This window comes from Culex quinquefasciatus, chromosome 3 (genome assembly GCF_015732765.1).
Source record: "Culex quinquefasciatus strain JHB chromosome 3, VPISU_Cqui_1.0_pri_paternal, whole genome shotgun sequence".
NCBI classification, from domain to species: domain Eukaryota; kingdom Metazoa; phylum Arthropoda; class Insecta; order Diptera; family Culicidae; genus Culex; species Culex quinquefasciatus.
The window spans coordinates 11236260-11261588 of record NC_051863.1 but is presented as its reverse complement, the minus strand read 5'-3'; the positions used below and the strand labels follow the sequence as shown (position 1 = coordinate 11261588).

Here is a 25329-nt window from a genome sequence, read left to right as displayed (position 1 = left end):
TATAAACATATGAAACAAAATAGCTCATAGAGCTATCTAAGCCCGATCTCACACACACTAGCGCACCATTTGTTTTGCTGGCTGGTACAAAATTTAACCTCACTTTTTTCGTGTACGTACACGCAATACATGCGCACGTAGATAACTCTATAGGACTTAAAAAAAAAGACTAGATATCTATGTGTAATTCTCCACCCCGATTCCTATGTCCGAACAGATAATTCAGTCCTTGATAACGAATCCGAACAAACCCCGCCGTGAGGTTCATGTATTTTAGTCATTTCAGAATACAATAAGTCCAGGATTTTTTCGTTGGGAGCAGAATCGAACCCAGGACCATTCGCTTACAATGCGAACATCGTTACCATTCGGCCACGACTGCTCCCATTCTAAGGAACTTCGGATAACCAAATCATGAACAAAACAAATTGTTTTCTCATTATATTTATCTCGTTTTTAAGCATCAAATTCAAATCAATTTCATCACCATTATTTTGGCCGCTATCTTGAATTTGAAATTTTCAAATCAAATTAAAGCATTTTTGAGATTGTGTTTAAGCCTAACAATCCAAAGTAAGACAACGATTTTGTCCCCCTCCCCCTTCTTCAAAACTTTCCAAGCAAATCAGGAGTCAATAAAAATATTGACAAAAATTTTAATTTTCATCGAAAAAACTTGTAAAATCGATTTGAACTAACTTAGATTAAATTGTAAGAGTGGTTCTCTCTCTCAATTTCGCAATTTTTTTACGCGATTTTTAAGTTTAATATTCTCAATTTAGATGAAACTTTGTTACTTTTTTATATATGTTTTTGGGTAGGGGAGATGGGGGTAAGACGGCCATCCTAAGGGAGAAGTCTAATAAAATTTACACAACAGATTATTTTGATCTCAAATTACGTACATATTGTTCTACTACTAGTCCATTATAGAAATGACATAAATTAGTTGGTCTAAAAACCAATTTTCAATACTTTTCAGCAATTTTAAAAAAATAATTGAAATCGTATATATATGAAATACGCGGGGTAAGACGGCCACCCATGTGGGGTAAGACGGCCAGTGCTATAAATTAACTTAATAACTTTGCTAAATCCACCCAAACACCTACATGGTTGGTTCAACAGACTTCTCTGAACATCATAACTATTTTGGTTGGAAAAAATCAGGTTTCAAATGTGAAGAAAAATGCTGTTTAAAAAATTTCATATTTTGGCTCAGTGAATTTCATATTATTGCGACCACATTTTATGAAAAACTATGAATTTTTACTACAAAACAAACACAATTTGGTACAATAAAAATAGTTTGTGTATTTCGATTAGAATAAGTAAATCAAAATTATGTAAACTATATTAAATTAGCGATTTTTGTGAAAAGTTTGCTAGGATTTCATACTATTCAATGAGTTTTGCTATATCACAGTAAAGAATGTTGTCGAAACGGTAGTTAACAGCATTTTGATTAAAAATGGATAGTTTTATTGAAAATGCTTTTCCTTTATCTACGAATATGTCTTAATAGTCAAAAACCGTCAAAAATATAACCTATATCAAATAAAATCTACAAATTACGGGTGGCCGTCTTACCCCCGGAGGAGGTGGCCGTCTTGCCCCCAAATAAATTATTTTTTTAAACATTTTTTGTAAACAGTTCATCGCATTTTTTGAACTTTTTCGAGGGACATAATCTAGGGAAAACTTCAATTTAACATTGAAGACAGGAAAACATATTGTTATTTAACAAAAATACCTAAGTTGTAATTCATGAAAATTACATCCAGTTTCAAGTTCAAAAATTATTTCTTCATTTTGAGCTATTTTTATACTATTTCAAACAATATTTTTGACAAAGGTGATTCCATATGCATTATTTAGCATGAGGAACAGTATTGCTAAACATTTTAGTAATATTCATTAGTATACTTATTAAAACAGTAGGGTGGCCGTCTTACCCCGCCTGGCCGTCTTACCCCCAGCTCCCCTACTGAAAAAGACATCTTATAACAACTGAGGTTGCTGAGCTGTGCTTCCAGTATAGGTAGAGCCAGATACCGATGGGACTCTCCTTAAAAACCCAGGATCGGCATGACGCTCGAAGTTAAGCTAGGCCAAGAAAACATCCGCAGTCGTCTAAGGAAACTACGTTTATTTCTCGGGGTTCCGTCGACGGTTTATTGGGCACACTTCCTAACTCCTCGCTAGCACGTCTCCCTTCCCACTTCCTTACTTCCTAGATCCTACCTCACACGATCCTTCTTCCTACTTCCTTGTGCACCGATGATCTGCTGCGGGGCCCCGATCTGCACTGCGGTCGTCGTTGTTCCGTCCGGATGACCGTTGAGCTCCTCCTGCAGTACGCCAACGGGGTGGCTTCTCGGTCGTCGGATGGACCCTCCGACTTCTGCTGCTGCTTCTCGGACCTATCGCCAGCCGTCCGTGTCCTTCCTGAGCGTGTAACGGTGCTGCAGGCTTCGACGAGGCAGCGCCTCCGTCGGGATTGTCCGGGTTTGGGACACGGAGGTTACGTGGCGGCTTGGCGACGCACCGACCAACGGATTGACGGTTGGTGGTTTCGGGGTTGGTCTGCCGGGCCGGATATGGCAAGGCCAGGGCAGAAACCAACGGGGTTTCACGGGGGAAACTTGGGATAAACCCGAGAGGTCCTAGGGCAAGAGGGATTTGAAGATGGCGTTAGAGCGATGGCGGTCGGGATCAAGGTTCACTAGGGGGGTTGTTGTGGGGAATACCATCCTACCTGGGATGTCCAAATCTCGAGCAGCTCCTGCTCTTCGCTGTCCGCGGAACGTAGCACGGTTCCGGGCACTTCCTGACACGGTCAGGTTCACTGCGGCCGCTGGTCCAACTCCGGGACACTGGCCTTCGGTTTCGGCTGCGATTGACGACAGCCTCCTTCGTCGTACAACACCGGACTTAATGGTGGCGCAATCCTGGCCACTTCGTCCTGAACCCCCCCTGATCCGAGACCCGCCAACTTTCCTCTCTTTTCGCCCTCTTTCGCCACCCCCTGCTGATCTCTCGTGCGATGTTTTCCACGACGATATCTGGTGGTGGCTAGCGGCAACAACGCACTGCGTGGGACTGGTCGTTCTGGGAGACGTCCAGGTAGCTTTCCGTCGACAACCACGAACATCTCTTGGCACTACATTTACACAAATACGCGACGAGTCACATCGATATCGAACACTACAGACACACTGGTTACACTCTCCCCCGGCTCGGGTTAAAAAAAATTGCGAACTCCAGAGAGTTAGCAAGTTTTTTTTTACACACTACATGTAATAAACTGCCACGTCTCTCTGAACCCAAAACTAATAACTAGTCCAACTTGCAAAGATCTTTTATTCTTTTACTTGCTGTAAGTTGCTAGCTTTATGAAAACCATTCTGGATTTTACTAAGTCCCATTCATGAGCCAAGGTCAAGTAACATTTCATGCAGTGTGGGCTTGAATCGGGGTCATAAGACATCATCATCGGTCGAAACCAACTCCGTTCTGTTTAGAAGCCGTAGCTTTTTACTGGCCTTCAACGTTTATACAACTCTAGCCTCCAGCAATTCAAACACTGTACTACTTCCAATATCGATGAGACACAAATTAAAACTGGTAATAAATATTTACAAAAATTACAACACAAAAATATTTACACATTAAAATTATATATACAAGTCAAAACTAAAGAAAAGTCTGACAATGTTTTCAACTCTACGCATGCAGATTTTTATTGGATTTTATCATTTTTCAAAGCATGCAAATAAATAACAAATAATCAAACTACTGAATCCGGATTGTTTACAAAAAAAAAAAAAAAATACAAATTTCAAACTACCGCCAAAGTACGGTTTGAAAAGTTTCACACGCGTTACGACTCACGCGCGGCGCGATGCACTGTCGGAAAGTGCGCTACCGATCTAGTACTTCATTCACTGATACTGTTATCATTCTTCATCTGTGTATGTGCAAACTTTGCCGAACGATCGAACTGTCAAACCAGATCAAAACAAATTAAAAGTTATTATGGACAAACGTGGTAGGTTTTCTAAGATTCAGTCCTAAAATATTCAAGTTTTGGGCACTTTTGGGGATTTTTTATCAAATTTCTATTTAATCATCGATCGATAAGTGGGCCTGAGTGATCATTTCTATGAAAATTTCACCCAAAAGTTGCTATTCTTGATTGTTTTATGATGGATTCTTCTCAGGGATGTGATTCTAATTTTCAGGTTATGGTATGTTTTATGAGGATATTATGCGAAAAAAGGTAAGTAAAGTGAAATTCTAATAAGTGCGAAGTGATTTTACGATCTTCTGATCAACTATCACCAAAGTGAATTATTTTGTGGGTTCTGAACTTCAACAAGTTTTTAAGTTTAACCTTTGAGATTTATACGTTCACAAAGTGTTGCAAATTTACGATCGTTTCAAGGTCATTTCCTTTCATTCATTTATTTTGCACATACATCGTCACAATTTAGTTGATTTATTGCTCCCTCACCTTGTCACAACTCTAAAAACTTTTTAACAGTGCCATGACTAGGTTCGAAAAACTTTCAATCAACCAAACGTGAATTTAATTCATTGTTCAAAGTTCATTCATTCATTCATACAATTTTCATCCATTCAATTCCAAACATTCATAAAATTTTCTTGCAGTCTCCAATTTGTTTTGTATTTCTTCAGACATTCTTCAATTTCCTATTCCTCTTCTTCAAATTTCAATCAGCATTGACACTGACAACTACTACATTCTCACATTTGCACGTAACACACGTGACTTCACCTGCTACACCTGGCGTTATGATTAGGGAAAGATTGGTAGTGTTGCTAGACAAATCTATTAACAGCAACGACTACTTCGATCCAAAATCCACCAAGTTTCACAAGGCATTCACTACTTCAACTCTTCACAGGTACAACATACCCAACATCGCGGCTCAGTACACCAGCATAAACGCGCAGCATAACTTGACGAAGCTGTAATAGTCATGCTCGCAGCTGGGTCCTGCAGTCCGCCACCACATTTGAGCACTGACTCGCCATCCCGTCGAATGTTCAACGAGCAGCCTCGAAAATCGGCAACCTGTGCCTCAACATCAACAAATTTCAACATTATTTGTCCCGGGACTCCCACTTTCAACGTTGCCACTCATGGGCTAATTATGGGTCCTGCAACTCGCAGTACTGACCCTGGAGCAAACGGACACAGACAACTAGACTGGTTTGGAGTGACAACGTACGACCTTGGACAACATAGACCTCTAGAAAAACACTTAGCAGAGGTAACTATGCACCAAGTGTACCACTTTCCGTCCCCAACTAATTTCTGTTCCTAATCTCCAATTTCAGGGATAATTTGGCCGAACATTCGCACCTCCCTATTACTCCTACACACAACACACTCACCAACAGGTAAGTAAAACGTAACATTCAGTTACACATTCTAAAACACACATCTACAAACACCTAACACGTTCCTAGACACCACAATGAAGTTGTCAAGAATCACTGAATGCTCACCTAGCGAACTGAGTCAGCTGGAGAATCGAAGAAAAATACTTTTTGACTTCCTCGAAACCCACTGACCAGTCTAACAGTTTACAAACAGGATTCTGACTGAAACTTACAAATTTTGAGGGCTTTTCAGTAGTTCTAGTACCTCGTTGTTTTGCCTCACAAACAACAACATAAACAATCCACTACACGTGGACAAAACACTCTACCGAGCTCTCCTACAATCAGCCTTCTGCTGACATTCTTACTTTTGAACAAAATTTGGTGGAAACATCTAGGAACTCTTATTAAAGAATCAGACTTTCAAGTAAAAATTGTTCTACGGTAAAAACTTCTTCCTGTCTCTCATAACCCAAACATAATTTGTGTTATGGAAACTCTTACAACATTCATTCATCATCAACGACAAATCTCTCACAACACTTAAGCGCTTCTTTTGCTCTAAATTTCTATTCCTTTTTTTACTGTGCAAAGTTTCAAAACTCTCACAGTTCCTCTAAAGCTTTCGTTTTGTTTATAATTCTTCATTCTAGTACGTTTTATTTTCATGTTTATCAAGACTAAGACACTTTTTAGTACACATTCCGTTCCTAGTACATAACTTGTACACACATACATAAACAATATTATGTTTTCCAGGGGTGGTGGGTGGAAAATTCTTTGAAATATTTCATTCTAGGGTACGATCATCAATTGTCGCATCATTCATTCTATCCTTTCATTCAAACACACTAAAAATTGTAAAAAAAAATCACTCTCGCTTTCGTGCAACACCAAAGATAAAGTTTTTAAAGCTTTCAAATTGTACTAAATGATTATGTTTTCTTCTCATTTCAGCAAATATCACAGAAGTTTATCACAGATCAACGTGATCACAGATGTCTTGCCAAAAATGTCGGGTTACAGTCAACTCATCGATCATCGTGAATGCAGTTCCTCGAAAATCAACTTCTGCACCTGCTTCAAATAATCAAATAGAAAAAGAAAAGAACTAATATGATTCGCTTTCGTGTTAATTTACTATTCTAGTTTAAGGCAATCGCCTGTTAATTTGAAAATTCGTAGTTTTGGTTGCACTTGGCGAAAGCGTAATTAAAATATTCTAGCTGAAGTAATCTCAAAAGAGACAAAAAATAATTAGAAAATCCTACAATTTGTTCATGCTGCTAATGTTTTCAATCACAGTTTATCACAGTTAGTTTCATTTTGTATTAGGTTAAGTTCCAAATAAATAGTTCTGTTTGTCCGGTGTTTTATTTACAGTCTGGAAAAATCGCACTCCACAGATCAAAAATGATCCGGATTTCAGGTACTTTTTAAAATTAATGACTAGAATTTGTAATTTCCGACTTTTTTAAGTTGTGTCTTTTCTCAATTGACTGTTAACTTTCTCTTGAACATCAACAAGACCCCTCAAATACGAAACAGTTTTAGATAAATTTTGTAGCTTACAGTAGCTTAAGATTTTTGAAAATTGTGCTAGTTGAGTTGCGGAAGTTTTCCCAGAGAATCTGTCGACCTCCTATCAATGTAGCGTTTTCCCGAGCCTACGAAACCTAAGCTATTTTGGTTGGGCGCCAAGTATAACAACTGAGGTTGCTGAGCTGTGCTTCCAGTATAGGTAGAGCCAGATACCGATGGGACTCTCCTTAAAAACCCAGGATCGGCATGACGCTCGAAGTTAAGCTAGGCCAAGAAAACATCCGCAGTCGTCTAAGGAAACTACGTTTATTTCTCGGGGTTCCGTCGACGGTTTATTGGGCACACTTCCTAACTCCTCGCTAGCACGTCTCCCTTCCCACTTCCTTACTTCCTAGATCCTACCTCACACGATCCTTCTTCCTACTTCCTTGTGCACCGATGATCTGCTGCGGGGCCCCGATCTGCACTGCGGTCGTCGTTGTTCCGTCCGGATGACCGTTGAGCTCCTCCTGCAGTACGCCAACGGGGGTGGCTTCTCGGTCGTCGGATGGACCCTCCGACTTCTGCTGCTGCTTCTCGGACCTATCGCCAGCCGTCCGTGTCCTTCCTGAGCGTGTAACGGTGCTGCAGGCTTCGACGAGGCAGCGCCTCCGTCGGGATTGTCCGGGTTTGGGACACGGAGGTTACGTGGCGGCTTGGCGACGCACCGACCAACGGATTGACGGTTGGTGGTTTCGGGGTTGGTCTGCCGGGCCGGATATGGCAAGGCCAGGGCAGAAACCAACGGGGTTTCACGGGGGGAAACTTGGGATAAACCCGAGAGGTCCTAGGGCAAGAGGGATTTGAAGATGGCGTTAGAGCGATGGCGGTCGGGATCAAGGTTCACTAGGGGGGGTTGTTGTGGGGAATACCATCCTACCTGGGATGTCCAAATCTCGAGCAGCTCCTGCTCTTCGCTGTCCGCGGAACGTAGCACGGTTCCGGGCACTTCCTGACACGGTCAGGTTCACTGCGGCCGCTGGTCCAACTCCGGGACACTGGCCTTCGGTTTCGGCTGCGATTGACGACAGCCTCCTTCGTCGTACAACACCGGACTTAATGGTGGCGCAATCCTGGCCACTTCGTCCTGAACCCCCCCTGATCCGAGACCCGCCAACTTTCCTCTCTTTTCGCCCTCTTTCGCCACCCCTGCTGATCTCTCGTGCGATGTTTTCCACGACGATATCTGGTGGTGGCTAGCGGCAACAACGCACTGCGTGGGACTGGTCGTTCTGGGAGACGTCCAGGTAGCTTTCCGTCGACAACCACGAACATCTCTTGGCACTACATTTACACAAATACGCGACGAGTCACATCGATATCGAACACTACAGACACACTGGTTACAATCTTTCGAGGCATGTCGAGTGCGTTGTGTAGCAAAATCTGGTTTAGGAGATCATTAAAAAAATATTTTAGGAAAATATAAAAAAAAGAGAAAATTTCCTACAATATTCTCTCTGGAACTTTAAAAATCTGGCAATTAGTCTATGAGATACAGCCTCACAAAAAATAGAATCGAAGAAAATGAATTGTTACCAAGTAATCCAACTGACGATTTCTCATTTTTTCAAAAATATTTTTTCGGAGGTGCTTTTCATTCAAGATTTTTTTTTAAACTCAAAAATACATGAAACCGGTACATTTCGATTGCGGTAATTTTCAATTGAAAATTATATTTAGCTTGAAAAAAAATATGCCTAATATATTTTTTTTTTGTTAAGATTTTCGATATTTTCCAAAACCAGATTTTGAACCATACGCACTATGCAACAAAAGGTGTATTTTTAATTCCCCTAGGACAAAATCGAAAATTAAGAAATACTTAATTTTGCAATTCAACTTTTAATCGTGAAAATTTAAAGTAAAAAAAAGGATTTTTTCCGTGTACCTATTTTTCTAAAAGTTCTAATCATGACATACAACTTTGCCGAAGACACCAAATCGATTAAAAAAATCTCTTCTCAAGATACAGAATTTCATATACAGTCCAGACTCGATTATTCGAAGCTTCGATTATCCGAAGGTTTCTATAGGACTTCGGATAATCGGATCATAAACAAAAAAAAAAACTTTTTTTTGTTTTTAATTTTTTCTTACTTTTTGCATCAAATTTGTTTTCTGAGACCTATTTTGAGTCACATTTGAGTGGTTGAATGCCTGCTAAATTACAAGACCCATATTTTGAAGTACTTCATCACCGCCATTTTCGCCGTTATCTTGGATTTAAATGTTTTTATATCACTTTAGAGTAGTTTAGGGTTTATACTTAAGCTTAACTAACAAATAAAAGAAAGCGAAATTTTTTTAAAAACAAATTTTGTATGATAATTTTGTAAAAACAAATTTTGTATGACCAACCCCAAAATTATATGGAGATTTGTATGGAAAAACTTATGATGCAAAATGGCTACACGCAGAAAAATATTTTGTAGAATCAGCCTGTACGAGGTTTGATTCAACAATTTTTTTGTTAAATATAATCAACGCCGATTTTGCGTTGAAAAAAAACTTGATTTTCTCATTTCCACAAAAATCTTTTGTTGTTTTGAAAAAGTTGCTTTCACGTTTAGTGTTGATTCAACAAAATTCTTGATTTTTAAATCAACAAAACGTGAGGCATATTTTTCTGTGTGTACTTTTGACATAGGGGTATGGACCAAGTTTCATCCAAACAAAAATTGAAAATTTAAAAACCGCGAAAATAGATGGGGAATCCTCTAAAAATTCTCATTTAGTAATATAAGCAGTGTTGCGATTTTAAGCGCTCATCCACTCATGAGCGGGCATTTTTCGCTCATTCGTGAGGAGGAGCGCGACGCGAGCTAGCTCACGTTTGCTCGTGCTCGTGTTTGCTCATTTATTTTATGAGCGAAAATGCTCATTGCTCACGCTCGCGCTCATTTTTGCTCATTGAGTTAAATGAGCGGCATTTTTTTTACCTGTAACGGGTAAACGATAATAACTTTTTTTTCAGCAGAGCTTCGAGGTTGTTTTTTTTAATGGAGGCTTGAATAGGCTAATCTTAATAATATCGGATGAAGTTATCTGTCATATTTTTTTTGTTTTGAAACTTGTTTTGGAGTCAGAGTTAAGGGGTTAAGGTGTTACATTAAGATCTTTACACAGTAAAAAAAACATAGAAATATTACATCTGGGAAGTACATTTTTTTATGTTAGAAAAATGCGTAATTTTACTTCTGAAAGTGTGTAATTTTGCCACTTTTCTGGTGTAATGCAACTTTTTCAGTCTAAATCGAGGTAAAATTATAACATTCAAGATGTAATATTCAACCTTACAAAATTACAACTTTCAAATGTACACTTTTTTACTGTGTAGAAATAATTCGATTAATAAAAAAAAGTTGACAATAGAGTGACACGTGAAAGTGAACTATTAAATAAAGCTGAAAAGTATCGTTTAAGGAAAACAAATATGTTTTCTTGGTAATACGTTTAGTCATGTTTTAATTCCTGGGCACCTCATCTTGTTTAGTCAATTATTTGTAAATAATTTTGCATAATAAATGTCAAATCTGTGTCTTAGATAATTTTCACATCAATTATCTTATTTATATGCTGGAGTCGATCCAAATAAATAAACGAAAAATGAGCGTGCTCACAAGTAAAAACATGTTTTAATATAAAAAAACGATTACCATCCTATTTACAGCTTATTTAAGACCTAAAAATTCCGTTCCTTAACAATTTACTCTAAATTTGAAAGTGAAATAAGCTAAAAAGAGTGTCTGGGATTCTCAGCAAATTAAGACACTTTACTTGCGTGTTAGCCATTTTTCATTAATCGAGAAATTAATCAAGACTAGTTTTCTAAATTATCAAACTCTGAAAAAAATATATAGGCTGACAACATTAAAGTTTCATAAATTTACCATTACCACATTGATCACACAAAAAACTGGGGTAGAAAAGTATGCCCCCGCAATCCACCGCGATCATTTTTTGACAGATCGACGCCAACGAATAATTTGATGAATTTACCGCGGTTAACCAAAATTAAATTACCAATGCAATTTTGATGAGTTCATGTCCCTTTTTCGCGATGAAATTATCTTCAAAAGTGGCAATCCAATTGGCCTGTGCCAGATTCATAAACAATACTAAAAATCTACCTGATTTGCTGATGAGCGCTCATTGAGCGCGAGCGCATGCGTTGAGCATGAGCGAGCACGAGCTACCTGTTAAGTCTTCATGCTCATGAATGAGCGAGTACGGATTCTGGCTCGCTCGCTCATTCGCAACCCTGAATATAAGGCCGTTTGAAAAAAATTGCAACGGCCTAACAGACAAAAAACCACTTTTATTTAACTAATATGAAACAGAACTCGAATTTAATGTTAAAAGATAAAAAATAACTAAAAAATACGACATGTATAAGTCACCCTAACGAATATCTGTCACCGTGACAAACCTACCATCGCCGTACCGAAGGCGCTGTCACTTTTCTTTGTTTGCTACGGCCATGTTGCTCAAAACTCCAACTATCTACCAGTATCTCATCGACCAACACCTATGCTACTAATAAACAACAAAAAAACAAAACATACTCTCCTTCATTCATTCACGTAGATCCAACATAAGCACTCACACTATAGAGCACACACCAACAGTGCTCACAAAAACACAAACACACACTGACTGTGTGAAACTATGCTCTTTCTCTCTGTCGCGGCACTCGAGATGCAATGTTCTACATTTCCGAGCGGCGAGCGGCCATCGACAATGAAGGGAAGGTTTGTTCACGCCATCACGCCAGAGATGATGTTGCAGAGGTTTGCTTTTTTTTTTGCTGTGATCGAGCGCAACAAAAATGAATGGAAATCAGAGGACAAACACCCACACACAAGAGAAGTCAACTAGATGTAACTCGGTGTCTGCGTTCTGTGCGGTGGGCGATTTTTGCCCAGCGAAATAGGTCATATTTTTGGCATTTCAAGAGATTTGCATACTAGCGTGAGTTCATTATGTGCTCATTACGATTGGGGTCATGACTTGCCGGAGACTTGGCCATTAATTGCATAACAAAGCTGACCGACAGGTTTGGGCGTAACTATTTGGGATGGGTTCTTCATCACGTTACTTTATCTGGTTGAATGTTCGAGTCCTTCCCCGAATATATCAGGTGAGCAATTCTCTGAGTTTCTGTCATTCGTTTTTTTTTTTTGTATTTTTTAATCTGGCTGAAACTTTTTTGGTGCCTTCGGTATGCCCAAAGAAGCCATTTTGCATCATTAGTTTGTCCTTATAATTTTCCATTCAAATTTGGCAGCTGTCCATACAAAAATGATGCATGAAAATTCAAAATTCTGTATCTTTTGAAGGATTTTTTTGATAGATATGGTGTCTTCGGCAAAGTTGTAGGACTACACTGAAAAAATAATACACGTTAACAAATTTTTGGTGATTTTTAATTAATTTTTTTGTCACTAAAACTTGATTTGCAAAAAAAAAACACTTTTTTATTTTTTTATATGTTTTAGGGGACATAAAATGCCAACTTTTCAGAAATTTCCAGAATGTACAAAAAAAATTTGACCGAGTTATGTCAATACTGATTTTTCCAAAAAATTTAAATATTGGTCTCAAAAATTTTTCAACTTCATTTTTCGCTGCAAAATTGAATTTGCAATCAAAAAGTGCTTGAGTGAAATTTTGATAAAGTGCACCGTTTTTATGTTATAGTACTTTTTAGGTTACTTTTTTGAGATACGACTATTCTTATTCATATTTAAAAATTAGTGCTCATCTTTGAAAAAAAAAACTATTTTTGAAGAAGTGAGAAAATTCTCTATATTTTGCATGTTTGAACATTGTTGATAAGACCCTTAGTTGTTGAGATATTGCCATGCATAGGTTAAAAAAACAGGAAAATTTATGTTTTCTAAGTCTCACCCAAACAACTCATCATTTTCTAATGTCGATATCTCAGCAACTAATGGTCCGATTTACAATGTTAAGATATGAAACATTCGTGAAATTTTCCGATCTTTCCGAAAACTATATTTTTAATCTTTTTAAATAAAGACTAACATTTAAAAAAGGCCAAACATTCAACATTACGTCCTTTTGAATTGTAAATATATTTCGAACATTATATAATATGAGGTGGTTGTTCAATGAATTATGGTAATTTCAATCAAAACGTGGTCATTGGTCACCGATGTAACATTATGGGCAAGAGCGTCTTTTCAAAACTACCAATTTGGTAAATCAAAGCCGAATTTAAACAGAACTTTTAAAATGTCATTGAACTAAAAAAAACTTTTAATTGTTTCTTTGACTAATTTAGGCCATTGCAAATTTTACTTTTTGCCTGTTTTAAAGGTTTGCTTTTGGAAAAAACCTTTACTCATAAATCTTTAAAAAATCGTGCAGGGGTCCCAATACAAAATCCTATTATTTATTAATTTCTAGAGTTTTTTTGAATAGGTCCTCTAAACATATGAAAGACAATAGCTTATTAGGATTTAACAAAAAAGACTTTTTGGCGGGCTTTTAAGGGTTTGTTGAGGTGGGCATATTGAGCTCAAATCCAAAATTTGAGCTTGATTGGACGTAACAGAAGCTGGCGCTTTGCATTTGAATTTTAAATGAGATTTTTTCAAAAAATGTTAATTTTTGGGGCATTTTGGCCCTTGAAGCTATTATTTTCAGCATCATTGGCGTGTAGGCCAGATCCTTGCGCATTTTTTGGTATATATATAACATTGAAATTAGAAGCACCCTGGAGCTCGCTACATACCTTCAAAGTTTGGCATTTTTTCGAAAAATCGAAAGTAAACGCTTCAGTGGCCAAAATGCCTCAAAAAGTGACATATTTGAAAAAAAATCTTTACAAGTTTACTTCATTATTTTGTAAAAAATTCACCTCTTGGTCATATTAAATTGTTATTTTCAATCAAAAAGAGCATATTTTAAATATTTGAACCTCACATCAATTATTTACGCAAGATTAAAAAAACTGATATTTTCAGGAATTTATTGATATTTTGAAAATATTTTGGTAACATGACTGTTACAATACATTTTGTTCCGCATTAGAGCAATTCCCTGAGATTTCGGTCATTCGACTTTTTTTGTATTTTTAATCCGGCTGAAACTTTTTTGGTGCCTTCGGTATGCCCAAATAAGCCATTTTGCATCATTAGTTCGTTCATATAATTTCCCATACAAATTTGGCAGCTGGCCATACAAAAATGATATATGAAAATTCAAAAAACTGTATCTTTTGAAGGAATTATTTGATCGATTTGGTGTCTTTGACAAAGCTGGTGGTATGGATAAGGACTACACTGAAAAAAATGATGCACGGTAAAAAAAAACGTGATTTTCAATTTCACTTTTTGTCACTAAAACGTGATTTGCAAAAAAACATAATTTTAATTTTTTTTTATATGTTTTAGAGGACATCAAATGCCAACTTTTCAGAAATTTCCAGAATTCGCAATTCGCAATTCGCAATTTTCAGTGTAAGAACGGGCCTTGACCGATCTTATGCACTTGGTTCCCGACGAACACGCACTGCCCTTACACCTACATCTCACCCTTGCTCTGAGTCAGTACGAGCAGCACGCTAGAACACGCTTTGAGTGTTCGTGACAGGCATGCACACCTTCTTTTCCGGTTACGCATTTTAACTCGGCCGGGGGTGGTACATTAAGTAGGGTTTGATTAAGTATAAGCGCCTAACCATTTAAAGTGTGCCTAACAACTTTCATTAAAGCAAAAACTGTTTTATTTTTAGTTTGAAATCAAAAACTAGTTGTTATTTTACTGTGTATTGTTTTCTCCTTAAGTATTTCCTAGTGTTGAGTCGTGTTTATATGTTGCTATTTCTTTTGTCGCGGTGTTTTGTTACAATTTTTGGTCCTAAGCATGTTATAAAAGTTTACCAAAAGTACAATAGTAATATTTGTGTTAATTATTTGATCATTTCAAAAATTGAGTAAGGGCTCAAACCTCACTTGTTTTTAAAGAAAAGGGTGAAGATTGAAAACAATGGACAGTGAAAGAAATATACTATTTGAAGAATCAATAGTAAAAGAAAGATATGTATGTATGAAGTAAGAAATTAACAATAGTTAATAAACAGAGGTAACAAACAAACTTAGATTGTATTAGGGCAATATATAGGGCAGATGAAAAATTATTCAAATAGATAAATAAAGAAAAGGCACATGATAAACAAAATTGAAATCGCTTCCAAATTAAGGGAAAACAGAAAGTATGTTACAGCAGCATCAATTGGTAAAATAGAGTGAAAAAGCGTTGAGAAATAAGAGAATCAAATGAGTAAAATCGAAATCAAATGGAGGATAGTAAACAGAAGCCGCGTTAGAAAATCAGTGAAACAAAATAAACAGAAGATAGGTGGTAGATGAAAGGGAAAGAAGAGAAACCCCGTTTTGCGATGTTTCAGGTACATCCACAGCAGTTGACTCAACATACTGCGAATCAAAACAATACCGTCTACAATCACAAATTACTTCCCTTTCCCACATTGTCGCGCCCCTTTCTTTTAGCCGTCTCGACTTTGACCTGCGGTGGTCAAAGGTTTACGATCCGTTTCCACAGGCCACCAGCTAGGTCATCATGAAAACCAAGCCAACGTGGAGGTAAGAAAATAGGACACTTGCAAGGAACCAGAGCTATACTGTCTTGATCAAGTATGATCTAACAGGACTACGGACGTAGTCAGTGACGCTCCTTCCAGGATGTTCCTCGCCTGAGCGTCAACTGAAGAGGTATCATCAGCATCATTCGCACTTGGCCTGCTTTTCAGAAATTTCCAGAATGGGCAAAAAATCTTTGACCGAGTTATGATTTTTTAATCAATACAGATTTTTTTCAAAACATCGAAATATTGGTCGCAAAAAATCTTTAACTTCATAAATCAAGACTATCATTTCAAAAGGGCGTAATATTGAATGTTTGGCCCGTTTAAAATGTTAGTATCGATTTTAAATTTTTGAAAATATATTTTTCGAAAAGATCGGAAAATTTCACGAATGTTTTATAGTTTAACATTGTAAATCGGACCATTAGTTGCTGAGCTATCGACATTAGGAAATGGTGGGTTGTTTGGGTTAGACTTAGAAAACATCAATTTTCCTGTTTTTTAACCTTTGCATGGGAATATCTCAGCAACTAAGGGTCGTATCAACAAAGTTCAAAAATGAAAAATATAGAGAATTTTGTCAAACATGGGCACTAATTGAAAAAAATCAAAAACTGCGACTATTTTTAAAAAAGTTACCTATAAATGGCTATAACTTGAAAACGGTGCACTTTATCAAAAATTCACTAAAGTACTTATTGATTGCAAATTCGATTTTACATCGAAAAATGTAGTTAATTTTTTTTGCGACCAATATTCCGATTTTTTTTTTAAATCTGTGATGGTTCAAAAAATCATAACTCGGTCAAAGATTATTTGCCCATTCTGGAAATTTCTGAAAAGTTGGCATTTGATGTCCTCTAAAACATATCAAAACATGAAAAAATTAAAAATAGTATTTTATGAAAATCACGTTTTAGTGTCAAAAAGTGGTAGTGTGTGTGAACTCCGTGTAAAAGGGATGTCAAACTGAAAAGTGACACCCCGTTCGTTTGACAACAGTTGGTGTCAAACCATCGGGGTTTGAGTGTATTAACTCTTGAAAAAAAAACCAACGTACCCCCTCAAACCCGTCTCAAGAAATTGGGATTCAAAGTACGAAACTAAACAAAATATTCGACTTTTTTCCCCCTGCTCGACCTTATTGCCGTGCTCTGCTGTTGCACGGCTTCATGTTGTGCAAAATTTAAAGGAAAATGAAAATCGATCCAGGAAAAGAAAACAGCGCTCGCGCGCGCTCATAAACAGCTTATAAAAAAGTAAAACACCACCTGCTTTCACATTCTTGAACATCAAGCTGCTAGCCAGCAGAGAGCAGACCAACGCCGAACCGGCGGCGGCGAGGTCCAGCTGCGCGCCTAGTCCGGTCGGAGCAATTCGCTAGTTGAGGTGGCGATGATGGTGGCGCGCGCGGTGTGCGATCATGCTGGTCACACCGGTTGATGGAGTACGCGAGGTTACCTTTGTTAAGGAATTACGTTTATTTTAGGCCAACAAAATTAGTACATTGCAATTTCATCAGAAACTAGACTAACATTGTTGCTTCTACAATTTTACTGCAACTCAGTCCCATTCTACGCACGTTTTTTTTTGAATAATTTCTTCTAGCTGAACATATAATGATGCAGCTCAGTGGGATGAATGGCATCATAAATAAATTTCTACGTAGAAATAAAGTTCAAATTGTAAAACAAATTAACCACTGGTTTTAGGGCGAAGATCAAAAAAAAAATAAGAGACAAAGAAAACATATGCCTGTAAGACAAAAAACAAAAGGGATGAAAAAAAACAGGAAATACAAGTTATTTTATTCACCTTTCGGTGTCTGGAGCCAACCAGTGACGAGATAATTGAGTGTAGGACTATGCAAAAAAAATTGATACGCAAAAATAACACTTCCAATTTTTATTCTATTTTTTTCACCAAAGTTGAATTTCCCAAGCTTTGTTTTGTTTTATTAAATATTTTGTTTTTTTTTTTTGGATATGTTTCGGGGACAAAAACCTTTAACTTTTGAGCCTGGAGAGACACGAACAAAAATTTTGCGGCCTCGTATTTACGCCATATCTGAATGCGTAATATTGAATGTTTGACCCTTTTGAAATGTTAGTCTTGAATGAAAAATTTAAAAAGTTTTTTTTCAAAAACAATCGGAAATTTTCATGAATGTTTTATCTTTTAACATTAAAAATCGGACCATAAGTAGCTGAGACATCGGCATAAAGGTTGTTTGGGTTGGACTAAAAGAGGTATTAGACTATGGCAAACAAACAAACTCGCACTTTTTAGTGTTTGACAGTTTGACAAACTTGCAAACATACAGTTATGGATTTCGATAGGTTTTTTACCACCCTTTTCCTAGATTTGAAGATTTGAAACAAACAATTTCTATGCTACCAAGTGTAAAAATGAAACATTTGTGAAACGGTGTACGTCTTTAGTAAAGACTAAAAAGCGATTGTAAACTTCTGTTAGGTGCTCATAATATCAAACAGTGTTGCCATCTCCCGGCCCGTTCCTAATGTGTGTTTGTGTGTTCTCTCCCACGCGAGCTTTCACCGTATCAACAAGAAAAGCGCTTTGTTGATGTTGGTGTGACTCGGTTTGACAGCTCAGAGCTGGCGCGGTGTTTGTGCAACACACCACCTCGCAAAGTTGCTCAATTTTCCTCCAGTTTTTCCATCGATTTTCGTCTCTCTCTCTCTGTCTCTCACTTACTCTCGCCATCATTAGAGGAGTTGGACAGAAGAAAAAATCTTTCCAAAAACCACCATTTGGAAAAAAAAAAAATTTAAAAAGATTCAAGAGTTTAGAATTCCTACCTTTTCACAGCCGGTTCCAGGTCCCCTTGCCAGCACAGATACGAGTCCAACTTTGAGCCCTTCCGGCGAAACACTTGCCGTACGGTGGTGGCCCCACCAATCCGCGATGGGTCCCGTTATAATTCTTCCTGCGCCGAGCCCTTCAAAGTCTGGCCGCAGCCCATCGTCGTAGAGATGATCACTTACGCACTCTAAACACACCCACAGATTCCAACGAAAGCAACGCGAATTTCTTCTCACGGTAATTTAATTTTCAACTCCTTGGCCGCAACTTCCGGCACGCACTCATCAAAATGACACACTCGATTTGTTCCACAACTCCTCGACTCCCGACACGGACACAGAAGAATATGCACTGTGCGAAGCTCAGTGCTGAGTGAAAATTTTTGATATTTTTCCTCCGCACACTTTCACGCAGCGCTTGCGATGTTGCGCTCAGTTTTTTTTTTGCTGTCAGACGATTTGACAGTCCAGACGTCAGACGCATGGGAGAGGGATTGGAATATACACTGCAAATTCTGATGTTCGTTTTCAGTTAATATTTACTGAAAACTGCACTACTGAAATCTTCAGCAAGATCTTCAGTTATTTTTTCGCTGAACATCACAAATAAAATTTTTATAAGGTTAGAAGTTATTTATTCTTGCCAAAAAAAGATTCTTCTTTTATTAAAAGTAAAATACATTTAACGATACGACGATTTTGTTCCAGAAATGCATGGTAGTATCAAAAACTTTCCAACTTTTAAATTAAAAAGTTTGAACTTTCTACGAATATTCACCAACGCGAACTTATAATCCAACGAACGATCTTTTTAAATTTACAGTATTTTTTCTTTGTGTATACAAAGGCTTTTTAAAAAGTTTAACTCCATGTTGCACGCCTACACTCTCACTTTAAATTTCTCGATAAACATATTCACGTACCTACAGAATTGCAGAATTTCTGCAGCCAGATTTTGCAAAAGGAGGGGAAGTGACTTTTTTGAAACGCGTTTCCATACATTTCTGCAACTCTCTCTTTGAGACTTCACCCGTCGTCACTGCAGATTTAGTCTATGTTTAAAAGATTTTTAATGCTAATGCTCTAACTTAATCACATTTTTGACGAAAATACTTTATATTTCTATATAAGCCCGAGAAACTTAAACATTTTTTGTCCCTATTTTGGGGATATTGCTTCTAGCATACGACCTTCTTTGTGCATATTTTTGGCCTACCTTCTGATTGGTTAAAATCTCGAAGCACGTGGCGCTCGTACAGTACAGCCACACAAATTCGGTCGACAAGCATGCTCAATAATTGTGATGTTTTAAGCCACATATCAACATTAGACTGATTGATTTCACTTGCAAATCAAATCAAAATCAAATTATTCGCTCTACAGCATTGCCTTGGCGTTCTCGATTACGAGATTCCTACTCGAAACTAGGTGTTCGAAGGCTTGATTGTTGAGGCAATTGCAAACCTCTTTTTACACCTTAGCTTCCATCCATCACGGGATTCGAACTGACGACCTTTGGATTGTGAGTCCAACTGCCTACCAGCGACTCCACCGAGACAGGACCCAGGGAGACGACTCCTACTCCTGGACTGAGCTAACGACCTAACCTTTGTAGGTTAGTCCGGGGCCAACATTTACTTCCCGTCCGACGGAAGGCGTGATCAGAAAAATTTCGTCTCAAAATTTGCCACCGAGACCTTCTGGGATCGAACCCAGGCCGACTGGGTGAGAGGCAACCACGCTTACCCCTACACCACGGTCCCGGTGTGAGTGTGATTTCACTTGCATTTCGTGCATAATTAGATTGGACATGATTTATATCGATCTTTACGAGTTTTAAACTTAATTAGACATTTGTTACGTAGCCAAACAACAAGCCTGTAATATGCAAGAAAGACTGTAAGTTGTGGAAAGCGCACACACTCTGTCACAATTTGTAGAAGTGTCAAATGGACTGAATAGAGCCATTCTCTCCGAAATGGACGAAGTAACTTTAATCAGTTATTTTATTGATTTGCATTTTGTTAAATTTTTAAGCCCTTTCAGATGCATTTTGAGTTTTGAAATTAAATTGAATTTTGCCTAAGTTACAGCCTTTTTAGATTTTTGACTTTTTTGAACCTTCTAACTTTGTGTCCCGATTTTCCCCACTTTCCTTTGACCTAGAGTGCTCATATTTTGGACAGATGCTAGTTTTATATGTACAAAAACCCCTGAAAATTTCAGGCAGATTGGTAAGGTCCAAACGACGTCCCATACGAAGGGGTTCCTGGGGGCCCTGTTCGTGGACTCGCTCTTAATTTGCAAAAGAGGCAAAGCCTAAAAAAAAAATCGAATTCTGAAAATAATTTTTTTTTTCTTAACTTATTTTTATTAGGTCCTTTTAGGTGCTGTGACCAGGTTGGGACCGAGGATCAGTAAAACAATATATAATAACAAAAAAAAAACTCCCTAAATTCCATACTTGGAGATCATGTATTCTAAAAATCATGATTTTGGTTATTGTGCGACGTGTGAAGTAGAAAAATGATACCTTTGATTTTGAGTGTAGTTGAACTGAAAAAAGGTCTATCTTTATTTTGTTTTGTTTTGCATCTTTCATTCGTCACAAAACGCAACGGTTTTCGTCAGCTGTTTTCATTTTGTGTTCCGGTGCTTGGTTTTTGAAAATTTTATTAATGAAAAGATTGATATTTGAATTTTAAATGGATAACTCATCAGACGAACTTGTCGTAACCGTACACATACTGGATGGTAATGTTTGTGAATTTTTCTGTAAATAAATTGGTTAATTTTAATTGTTACTTCCTGTTTCAGCAATCAACTTCCATCGGGTCAAGAATACTCCGATCGTGATAAGTGCCTCGTTGGACAAAAATGTCCTCGAAACGGCCAGTCGCACACCGGGCATCGCCTCCACAAACTTCGAGCAGTCGCTGGTTTGGGAAACGGATCGGCAGTCGGTGAAGCGCATGAAAACGGAAAACATCCCAATCAAGATCGAATGCTTCGCCGTGGATGGCGTTCAGAGGACGGCCCAAGCATTGATTGGCCACCTGCTGCTGCCGCTGCGATCCGTTCCGTTGCTTCCGTCATCCAAGGCGGCAACGGTACGACCCCGGTGGTATCGATTGATTGGTCTCAACAGTCCGGAGTGGAAGAGTCAGAAGCCGGAAGTGCAGCTGCTAGCTGTGATCACCGATAAGGGGTACTTGGGCTTGGGCAAGAAGGCGGAGTCCGATTCCGAGCGAGAGTTGGATCGTAGTTTGGTTATTTTTACCAATCCAGAACCTGCGAGGCTGAATTCGAAAGACGATTTGCCGATTTTGCTGTTGGAGGAACGAGGACTGCTGCAGGTTGGAGATTTTGAGACTGAACGGGATCTGTTTTTGGTGAAGATTGTGCTCAAGTACGCGACACAACTTCAGGGTTTGATTCCCGAGGGAATACCGGCGGATTTTAGAATTCGCTATGAATTGTTGGGGGATTCGTATCCATGCACACTGGAAAAGAAGCCAAATGATAGATTTTTCATTCAGGAGAAAATAGTCATCAACTTTAGAACTTCGTTACAATCGTTGAAGCGATATTTTGACGAAGTGTTTTTGATACGATTGGAAATACTCAGTGCTGAACAAGTTGTTGGTAAGTAGAGTTACTTAATTTATTTAAAAAAAATGTAATTGAAATATTTTTCCAGGATTCCTGAACCTATCTTTTGGAGATTTGATTAAAGATGAATCTCTTGAAGAGTTTCTGAGTAGAAAGCAAGAAGCCTCAGCTGCATTGGAGTTTGAGAAGTACTATCCCATTGAATCGCAACTTGATCCCTCTATCAAAGAGAAGCTTACAGAGGAACATTTCGCTGCAATCAAGTGTAAATTCACGCTTAAATATCTTTCCACGGACTACCAGCAAGAGTTTACCAAAGCAAAGGAACAAGTGACTGAAGAGAAGGACTCCCACCAGGAAGTTGCCAAATCTCAGCCTTCCGTTCAATCCATCAACTTGCACAAGCCACTCGAGCCGCCCCCGGTGGAGCCTCCGGAAAAAATAGACATTCAATCGATACTCCAGTGCGAAGATCGTGACATGCGAGACGTCCCGAGAACGTTCAGCTACAATCTGCTGCTTCAATCTATACGGTTCAACGCGCGTCCGTCAAGCGGCCTCTGGCAGCTATCGCTGTTCCATCCGAAAGCGGACACGCCCCTCACGAAAATCACCATGGAACTGGCCACCATCGAATCGGACACGTTGGAATTTCCAAATTTGCAGCTAAGCCTGTACTTTTCCACGCTTCCAGACCACGTGCTCGAAACAATTACCGCAGAACGGTCGAAGCTGTCGCTGCACGCCCCCCACGGACTGGCCGGTTACGCCCGGCTCGACAACCAGAGTTTAGTCGTTGGAACGAAGGAGCGCCGATCCGGCGTGGTCATTCTCGAGAACCAAAACGGCGAAAGCATCGGAATGGCGACTGTGTTTTGCTTTCTCGACGAAGTCGGCGTCAACTACAACAGTCGCGATCCGGATCTCGACCCACCGGAGATGGCCACGCTTTCATCCCGGGGTCGACTAGATGATCAACTCTCGTACAAAATGCTGGAGGAACAGAAACAGTGGATGCTCACGCAAAGGGAACTTTTCCTGGCGGAGTTGAAGCGAAAAGAAGCAGCTCATCTGACGCGACTGTCCAGCGAGTGGAGAAAGAAGCGCAGCAAAGAAAATGAAGCTATCGCAAGGAAGCTGGAACACGCCTCCGCACTCACCGCAGCCCTGGAAGAAACGAAGAAAAACCTGGGAGTTCAAAACATCCAACAAAGTTGCCAAAGTGAATCCCTCGAAGAAATCAAAACCAAACTCGAGCTACAATATCAGCAACAGCTGACGGAGATTCGCGATAAAACTACCCGCTTGGAAACAGACTTGAAACACCGCTCCAAACTACAAGACCTGAGATGTAGCGAGCTTGAAGAACGTAACGATGCCTTAACCCACGAAAACCAACAGCTAATCCAGCTGAACGCCCGCCTCACGCAAGAACTTGAAAGCGCAAAGAAATCAATCCAAGACAGTCAGAACCAGAGAACCACAATCGAGGGCCACCTTCAAGAGGCGGAAAAGTCCAAGCTGTTTTACAAACAGCAGTGGGCCAAAATGATTCGCGAGGTGCACAAGATGAAGCTGGACAACGAAGATCAACTTGGTGAGCTGTTGCGAGGAAGGGAGCGGAAGAAGAAGGGGCATTCGTCGGTTGATGCGACGGCGAGTTGTTGTTATCGGTCTACGGTGGAAGGCGGTGAACAGCAGGAACTGGACAAAATTCGTAGCATGATTTTTGATGGACCTGGATGCTGCTCGAGAATTGATCGCTTTTGATGCATGGAAGGAAGATCGTTTATTGTACTGCCACATATCTTGAAGACTGCTTTATTTATTTGATAATAAATTTATTTAATTCTTAATCTGGTTTTCTATTTGTATCAAACAAGGGAAAATAGCATAATCTTTAGCGCTCTGCTGTGACAGTGCCATACTGTTTTTGGCAGATCTTCTGATATGTTAAGTTTTTTGGACATGGAAAATTTCTAAAAAAACTGAACATGTTCGTAAGCTTTTTCGTAGGAAGTGAACCTTATTAAAAATTATAACATCGTTTTGAGTTGCAAATTTAATTATGTATGCATCTATAATTTAGTTTTTTTTATTTTACAGCCATGTTTTCGAATTTTCAAAAGAAAACCTTTTTTTCCGATAAAATATAACTTAGGTGCAAACATGTCATTTAAAAAATACGTATTTTGGGAATTCAACATTCAGTAAAAAAAAAACCAAATAAAAATAACCCTATTTTGTATCCGTGGAAATAGTTTTTGAATATGTAACCTAAAACATTGCCGAAGACGCCAAATCGATTTTCGAGAGGCCGATTTCGTATGACATGCCCGCTAAATTGTAATGAGATCTAAATGGAAAAACCAATGGTGCAAAATGCATGCCATGGCTTTATTTGACATAGGGAATTTATCGAGGAATTTATGGTAAAAGATTCACCCTAATCAAAAAGAATAAATTTAAATATTTCGACTCTTAGAAGTGATAGAAAAGCCAATCCTTTATTTATTTTAAATCTTTAATGATACACTCTGGAAGCTGTTTCGTAAATTTCGTGGAAAGAAGTTTTGTACATGGAATTTTGTACAATTCACAAAATATTTTATGATTGTGCAATTGGGTTCTAAAATGAAGCTTAGATTGCTGATATTATTGTTTACAGCGATAAAGCTTATTTTTCTGAGTACAATGACCCTTTGTACGACCACAAAGAGTTTAAAATGGATTTTTAAATCAATTTTGAAAAATTAACCTCGCGGTCCTTCTTGACAGAAAAGCTCCTATTTGACAGCTCGTTCCATGGGGACCATAGTTGATCCATAGAAAAAATGTTGTCCTGTCAAAAAAAAATTTTGCATTAAAATGAAAAAAAGTGATCAGAAATGGTTTTTAATCGTGTTTTTTACCGTTGTACATAAAAATTTACATAGGGCTTTAGTACCCAATTGTTTGTGTTTTCTATTAAATAGCGAATAACAAACTTTGTTACGGAAAACTACACATTGAAACTAAATAGTTTCATACTAGGAACAAACAAAAACCATTTGAGGAAGTATGAAACTATTGGTACGTTCGTTTGAACAGCCAGTGCGGCACTGAGTGCCACACTCGTCGGTGCCAGTTTTGGTTCAAACGAACATTCTTTTTCAGTGTGCATGGAACTCGCATGAAACTGAAAAAATATCGAGTGCGGCACTAGAGTTTCAGTTCCAAGATGGCGGCGAAACTCGTGCGGAACTAGCGCGAGTTTCTTCA

At 38.5% G+C, this 25329-nt stretch overlaps 3 protein-coding genes and 1 long non-coding RNA gene across 5 annotated transcripts; 2 read left to right on the top strand and 2 right to left on the bottom strand.

Annotated features, from left to right (window-relative positions):
- Positions 1-2262: 2262 nt before the first annotated feature.
- LOC119768594 lies at positions 2263-3406 on the bottom strand. Its single transcript, XM_038258689.1, has 3 exons — positions 3375-3406; positions 2759-3261; positions 2263-2666 (listed from the first exon to the last, which is right to left on the bottom strand). Exons 1-3 carry the CDS (start codon positions 3404-3406, stop codon positions 2263-2265), a joined length of 939 nt encoding a protein of 312 aa, XP_038114617.1.
- Positions 3407-3841: 435 nt separating this feature from the next.
- Positions 3842-5290, top strand: LOC119768870. Of its 2 annotated transcripts, none has more exons than XR_005278268.1 (3): positions 3842-4051; positions 4245-4282; positions 4932-5290. It is a non-coding gene; the product is annotated as an uncharacterized LOC119768870 (long non-coding RNA). The 2 variants fall into 2 exon arrangements; XR_005278267.1 differs by having other exon boundaries at positions 4036-4051; positions 4224-4282.
- A 2455-nt stretch (positions 5291-7745) lies between these two features.
- Positions 7746-8268, bottom strand: LOC119768591. Its single transcript, XM_038258676.1, has 3 exons — positions 8208-8268; positions 7874-8080; positions 7746-7780 (listed from the first exon to the last, which is right to left on the bottom strand). The coding sequence occupies exons 1-3, from the start codon at positions 8266-8268 to the stop codon at positions 7746-7748; spliced, it is 303 nt and encodes a 100-aa protein (XP_038114604.1).
- Positions 8269-21058: 12790 nt separating this feature from the next.
- LOC6041221 (centrosomal protein of 120 kDa) lies at positions 21059-23921 on the top strand. Its single transcript, XM_038260397.1, has 3 exons — positions 21059-21210; positions 21274-22101; positions 22157-23921. Exons 1-3 carry the CDS (start codon positions 21162-21164, stop codon positions 23836-23838), a joined length of 2559 nt encoding a protein of 852 aa, XP_038116325.1. The 5' UTR covers positions 21059-21161; the 3' UTR covers positions 23839-23921.
- The last annotated feature ends 1408 nt before the right edge of the window (positions 23922-25329 follow it).